Source organism: Mus pahari, chromosome 1, assembly GCF_900095145.1.
Source record: "Mus pahari chromosome 1, PAHARI_EIJ_v1.1, whole genome shotgun sequence".
In the NCBI taxonomy this organism is placed as follows: domain Eukaryota; kingdom Metazoa; phylum Chordata; class Mammalia; order Rodentia; family Muridae; genus Mus; species Mus pahari.
Window position 1 is genome coordinate 115,632,597 of NC_034590.1, and position 6,293 is coordinate 115,638,889.

At 49.2% G+C, this 6,293-nt stretch overlaps 1 protein-coding gene across 1 annotated transcript; it reads left to right on the plus strand.

The window, feature by feature from the left end:
• The first annotated feature begins 663 nt into the window (after positions 1 to 663).
• Positions 664 to 2,409, plus strand: Pold4 (DNA polymerase delta 4, accessory subunit). Its single transcript, XM_021202187.1, has 4 exons — positions 664 to 951; positions 1,214 to 1,303; positions 1,509 to 1,620; positions 1,982 to 2,409. The coding sequence occupies exons 1-4, from the start codon at positions 855 to 857 to the stop codon at positions 2,004 to 2,006; spliced, it is 324 nt and encodes a 107-aa protein (XP_021057846.1). The 5' UTR covers positions 664 to 854; the 3' UTR covers positions 2,007 to 2,409.
• Positions 2,410 to 6,293: the final 3,884 nt, after the last annotated feature.

Sequence of the window (6,293 nt, forward strand, 5' to 3'; positions counted from 1 at the left end):
AAAAAAAAAAAAAAAAAAAAAACTGGGGAAATGAACCCACGGAGAGTGGAGACTATATTTCTGGCGTCCTGCTTGGAATGGAATCTTCCTGACTAGAAAAGTGGACAGAGGCAGGCTGTGGGACTTGACAGCGGCCACAGCAACCGCATGCCTGGGCTGGGTGGACAGTGGCTCTGCCAGCAGACTGTGAGAAAGGAGCCTTCTGAGTTCATGGGTTTCTCCAGCAAGGTCTCCTGGGGCCAGTAGGAACAGCAGGGAAGGACCAGGACGAGTCCAAACTCTCTTTGTACCTACAGATCTGATCCCACAGCGCTCTGGGGCCAACCGGCAGGAGGGAAAAGTTCTCAGGGGACTTACGAACTGGCCACGGGGATTAGTGAGGCTGAAAAGAACATTTGCCTAGGAAGGAAAAACGGGAAGTGAGAGGCCGAGGATAACTCTCTATATGTCCCAGGGGACCCAAGAGGACCAATGAGAAACCCGAGGAGGTGGTGAAGTCTGGGGCATCTTGACAGGTTCTTGGTTCCGCCTAACCCCTCCTCACTCGAAACGCTGCAGCGGCTACTCCGCCCCCTGCCTTCTGCCGATTGCCATTGGCTAGAATTAAGGTCCCGCCCCGCAAAGGCCGTTTGCCATTTGCTTAGGTCTCTGATGTTTGCGTGCTTGTGGGGGCGGAAGACAGGCGTCATTCCCTGGAACCTAGGGACTTCCTCTCTCTGCTTGTCTGGGTCAACTTGTCTGTCTATTGCTGGCCCATCTCTCTCTGGCCCTCTCTCACTCTCAGCAGCTGTCTCTCACAGGCCCGCTGCCCTGCCTTTTCTTTGCCTCCTGCTCCGCCTGCCTGGGTGGCCGCCATGGGTCGGAAGCGGTTCATCACTGACTCCTATCCTGTTGTGAAGAAGAGGGAGAGGCCCCCTGGGCACAGCAAGGGAGAGCTGGCACCCGAGCTAGGTCTCTAAAATGTGGGGGTGGCAGGAAGAGTGGACATGAAGTGACCAGAAAGGACTCTGTGTGTGTGTGTGTGTGTGTGTGTGTGTGTGTGTGTTGGCTAAAAGGGGAAGCTAGCATGTCTTGCACTTCCGATGAGCTGTCTGTCTGCAGGATGGCAAAGGCAAATGGGTGGGGAGATTGCCAGGATATAGAGTCACAGCTCTAAGTCCAGGGTAGGGCAAAGGCCAGGATGGGCCTGAGGAGCCACCACATGTTATTGCAGGGGAAGACACCCAGTCCCTCAGCCAGGAGGAAACAGAGCTGGAGCTGCTGAGGCAGTTTGACCTGGCCTGGCAGTATGGGCCTTGTACAGGTGAGAATCCCATTTCCAGCCCCTCCCATTAGGCACACCTCTGAATCAGTTCTGTCACCGATGTGTCTCAGAAGTAATCCAAGTGCCTGCCTAGCTCTTGGACACTGTCTCCCGAGACTGACTATGGAGGCTCAAGAAACTGCCGTCTGTGTCTGTGTTCACTAGCCTGGATTCTCCTGCCCACCCTGTCTTTCCCCGATGGCAGGTATCACAAGGCTGCAGCGCTGGTGTCGGGCAGAGCAGATGGGCTTGAAGCCCCCCCTAGAAGTGTACCAAGTGTTGAAGGCACACCCTGAAGACCCTCACTTCCAATGCAGGTCAGGACAGCCTGGGATAGCTTTCAGGGGAATCAGGGACTTCTCCAGGAGCTGTCACCCTCTTGGTCCACATAGGGGCTACCTTGACTTGGAGAAATGGGAACAGACTTAGACGGTCCTTCCTGTCAAGCAAGAAGGGTCTTTTAGGTGTCTGGCTCGAGATAGATCTCTATAATGATCCTTCTCTCTATGAACTGATGGTGGGGGACAAGTTTATCTACGGCCCATGGGGCTATCTATTAGTGCTGAGGTATTCACCAGAGCCACAGAACTATAGGCAGTAGTTAAAAACTAAAGACAGTCCATCAAGGAACAGAACTGACATGGCTATGCGTTCCTTCTCCCACCCTGTCTTCCACAGCCTCTGGCATCTCTACCCACTCTGAGGTACCCCCATGTTGTCCTTCTCTGGGTACCTCCTAGCCACCAAGAACTTCAGGACAGACATCATGGCCTGCTGTGCTCATCCCATCTTTGGAGAAACAGCAGGCTGACTGTGGAGGTCTTCCTGGTTCAGCTTCTTATCCATCTAAACAGCAGGCTGCTGAAGCTCCTGGGGGCCTGTGAAGCTGAACACCTCCACGCCCTAATCATGACCACCAGATACCTGCCCACGTGCCACACCCTCTGACCTATGGCGTGGCAAATCCAGCACAGTTTGGCATAAAGCCAGATGCAGGCAGATGGCATAAAGGGCCCACCCTGGGCATCTAGCTGAGGGCACAAATGAGCGAGTTATTGGATCAAGGAGCTCACTAATGCTTACAATAAAGTACATTAAGCCTGAAATTCTGACCTTAAGTCTCTTAATATGCTCTACTCTAGCCGGAAGTTCCCAAACTAGAAGTAGGCTGGAGAGCCAGCTACAGGCTTTTTGTTTGTTTGTTTGTTTGTTTTTGTTTTGTTTTGTTTTTGATTTGGTTGTTTTGAGACAGTTTCTCTATGTTGTCCTGATCCTGGAACTTACTCTGTAGACTAGGCTGGCTACAAACTCAGAAATTTGCCTGCCTCTGCTTCCTGAGTACTGAGATTAAAGGGTCCCAATATAGGGGCGGGGGACAGTGCTGTGATCCGGATGTAAAGTGATTAATTAATTAATGGGAAAAAGGTTTCACTATGTAGTTCTGTCTGTCCTAGAACTCACTATATAGACCAGGCTGGCTTCTAACTCACAGAAATCTACTTGCCTCTGTCTCCCAAGTGCTGGGATTAAAGGCTTGTGTTTCTATACCACAAGGCTTCCATATCTATTTTTCTAAGGCAGTCTTTTCAAAAGCTGAGTGGCCTCTGGTGTTCCCTGGTAGAAATCCACTCTAAGTTTCCTTCCCTGACCAGCCAGCAGAAAACCTGCCTAATATGCCCAACTTATGAACAGCTACTAAGTTCCTGCTACCATAGATCCCCATGGGGTGTCACTATCACTGAAAATATAGGCAAAACAATCATGGAAATTAGTTATGTGGTGGTCAGCATTAAGAAAAATTAGGGTGAGGGGTTTGTAGGGATTTAGGAAATGTCAACAAGATATTTTGGAGAGTTGGACAGGAAAGGCTCCATAGTTTTAAAAGCCTTTGAGAAGAGAGATACAAGGAAGACAGAGAGAGCTCACACCTGAGTAAGTGTTTCAGACAGAAAGAATGACAAGAAAGGCTCAATGGCAGGAACATTTCCAGACTGTTCACACAAGAATGTGAAGGTTGGAACACAGGGGACAAGGAGAAGACAGAAGGGAATGAGGCCAAACAGGTTGTAGGCCAGTCCCATTGGGCATTGTAGACCATGATAAGAAATCTGGATTTTACAGTGAGCGAAAAGAGATATGGATGGCTTTAAGGAATGACATCATTGAACTTATGTTTTGAACATACAAGTGCAGCTGTGGGTGGAAAGTCTGTGGGGCTGGGAGAGCAGACAGGTGGAGAAACTGCTCTGTGCAGCAAGGCTAACGAAACCTGTCTGAGAAGAGTGACAGGGATGTGGTCTGAAGCAGGGAGGGGAATGGAGCTGGTGAGAAGTGGCCAGATTTTATTTTGAGGGGACAACTGACTGGGATTTAAGGGGTAAGAGCCAAGGATAACTCCAGGGATTTGGGCTTGAGTGGCTGGAAGAGCAGACATCTCATAGAAGAAGAGGAAGAGCAGGAAGAGGAGAGTAGGAAGGGAACAGAGAGCTTTGGATGTTTTGGCTTTGGGGAGGGGCTGTGGGTGGAACCTGAGGTCTTGCCTATAACAGGCAAGTGCTCTATTACTGAGCTACACCCCCAGTCAGTATGTTACATTTGAAGTGCTTGCAATGTATCCCAGTAAAGATGGGATATAGGCAGAAGATATGGTAAATCTGGAATTCTGGAGAGGTCTAGATTTGAGATATAACTTTGGGGAACTTTCAAATGGCATTTAAGGTCACAAGAATGAGCTGGCATAGTGGTGCTTGATCACTTGTAATCCCAATACTCTGGAACCTGATTCAGGACTAAAGTTTCAAAGCCAGTCTGCCAACATTGCAAGACCTTGTCTCCAAAATGTTCTCAGCATGCAGAAGACAGAGACAGGAAGATCTCTGTGAGTTCAAGTCCAGCCTGGTTTATGTAGAGAGTTCCAGGGCTGTTAGAGCTACAAAGAGGGACCCTGTCTTTTTTTTTTCTTTTTCTTTCTTTTTTTTTGGGGGGGGGGTTCAAGACAGGGTTTCTCTGTGCAGTCCTGGCTGTCCTGGAACTCACTTTGTAGACCAGGCTGGCCTCGAACTCAGAAATCCACCTGCCTCTGCCTCCCAAGTGCTGGGATTAAAGGCATGTGCCACCACGCCCGGCTCGAGAGACCCTGTCTTAAAATATCCAAGTCCATCCATCAACCAGTTTATTAAGAGTATTGAGAGAGCTGGGCAGTGGTGGTGCACACTTTAATCTCAACACTTGAGAGGCAGAGGTAGGCGAATTTCTGAGTTTGAGGCCAGCCTGGTCTACAGAGTGAGTTCCAGGACAGCCAGGGCTACACAGAGAAACCCTGTCTCGAAACCAAACCAAACCAAACCAAAACAAAACAAAACAAGAAAAAGAGTATTGAGAGAAGAGGGATCCAAGGACAGCCCAGCCCTGCTTTTAGGCCAGGGAGGTGGGAGATTGGAGCAAAGGAGACAGGGGTGAGGGTGGCCTGCAGAGCCAGAGGAAGAGCAGAGCAGTGGAGGTGATGGGGAGCCTCAAGAGTCCCCGCAGAGAGTGTCAACCGCTAGGTGTTCCCAAGAAGCCGGCAAATTTGAGAGGGTTCAGCCACACAGAGGTCCCTTTGGTAAGAGCAGCTTTGTGGTGTGAGGTGAGAGCCTGTCTGGAGAACTGGGAACGGGGAGCTTGTCAGTTTTGGTTTGATTGTATTATCATGCTAGGGAAGGGATAATGGCAGGAGTGGCTTTGACTCTAACACTGGACTGTGAGGATGAAAAATCTGGTGTGCCTCACAGATTCTTATGCCATCCTAGCACTCCAACTTCAGCATATGTGCCGCCCAAGTGAGCACATGCCAATTCTTTGAGGAACATTTTACTGTAAAGGATCGGAGACTGCAGTGGTAGCTGGAAAGGGAATGAGATCAAAGGAACAGTTTGTTTTGTCTTCTGTTTTAGATGGGGCAGCAGAGCAGCTTAATTACACAGTGCACACAATCAAGAGTGGTGCCTATGACAGGATGTGTGCACAGTCAGGGAGGTCATTGCTAAGGTCAGTCGGGAGGACTGGAAACTCTAGGTAAATGACTGTGAGCATGCAAAAGTGGTATAGGGAAGGGATGTCCTGCAGGGTGGGGATACTGGAGGAGCAGATGCTCAGCGAGAGCTTGGCAATGCTGGGTAGCATGGTTTGTTTGCTAAGTGCTTATCCTGCCACCTGCTGTGCCGAATACTGCATGCATGTTACTAGCTGAAGCCTGAGAACATTAATTATTGTCTATGCTTTACAGATAAAGAAACTGAGGCTGAGAGGGAAAATGCTCTGCACAGCCAGCAAACAGCAAAGCCAGCCTTCACAGCTGCCCCACCAGGCTAACCAAACACCTGCACTCCAGATGTTTAGGATGGACTTGATGAGATAAGGCCTACATATGGGGAAAGTTAAAAAAAAAAAAAAAACAACTCATGTAGTACAAGTGCTGCCCCAGGCAACCCAGCAACCACTCTGCAGAAGCCTCCAGTGGACATGACTCCCCCGCTGCACTGACGCCACCCTGCTGACCCTTATTTGTACTAAGCCTTTGGGTTCACAGTGTTCCTTCTTAGACCTTCCACTATAGAATTAATGCAGTCTCTGAGTATTCTCAGTAGTTTTGTGCTTTTATTTATTTTTTAATTAAATCTGCCAATTTTACATTTGACTCCAGACTCTAGTGATGTGTCAGAAGTAGCTGTCTTAACATAAAAGTAAAACCTTTCAGGAAGATGTGTTAGTACAGCCTAAGGCTGGCTTCCTAAGCCTCTGGCACCTGTCACAGCTTAGCTCAGTCTCAGCAACACTGTGTAGCAGTGAATAAGCACTCAGCCAGAGGAAGTGGAAGGTATCCAGTCCTTCAAGGGTAAGCTAGAGCCTGCAGGTCCAGACTGGCATTCTGGCCTGAGCAGACAGAAAGTGTGTGCCGTGTGTGTGTGTGTGTGTGTGTGTGTGTGTGTGTGTGTGTGTGTGTGTGTATGTG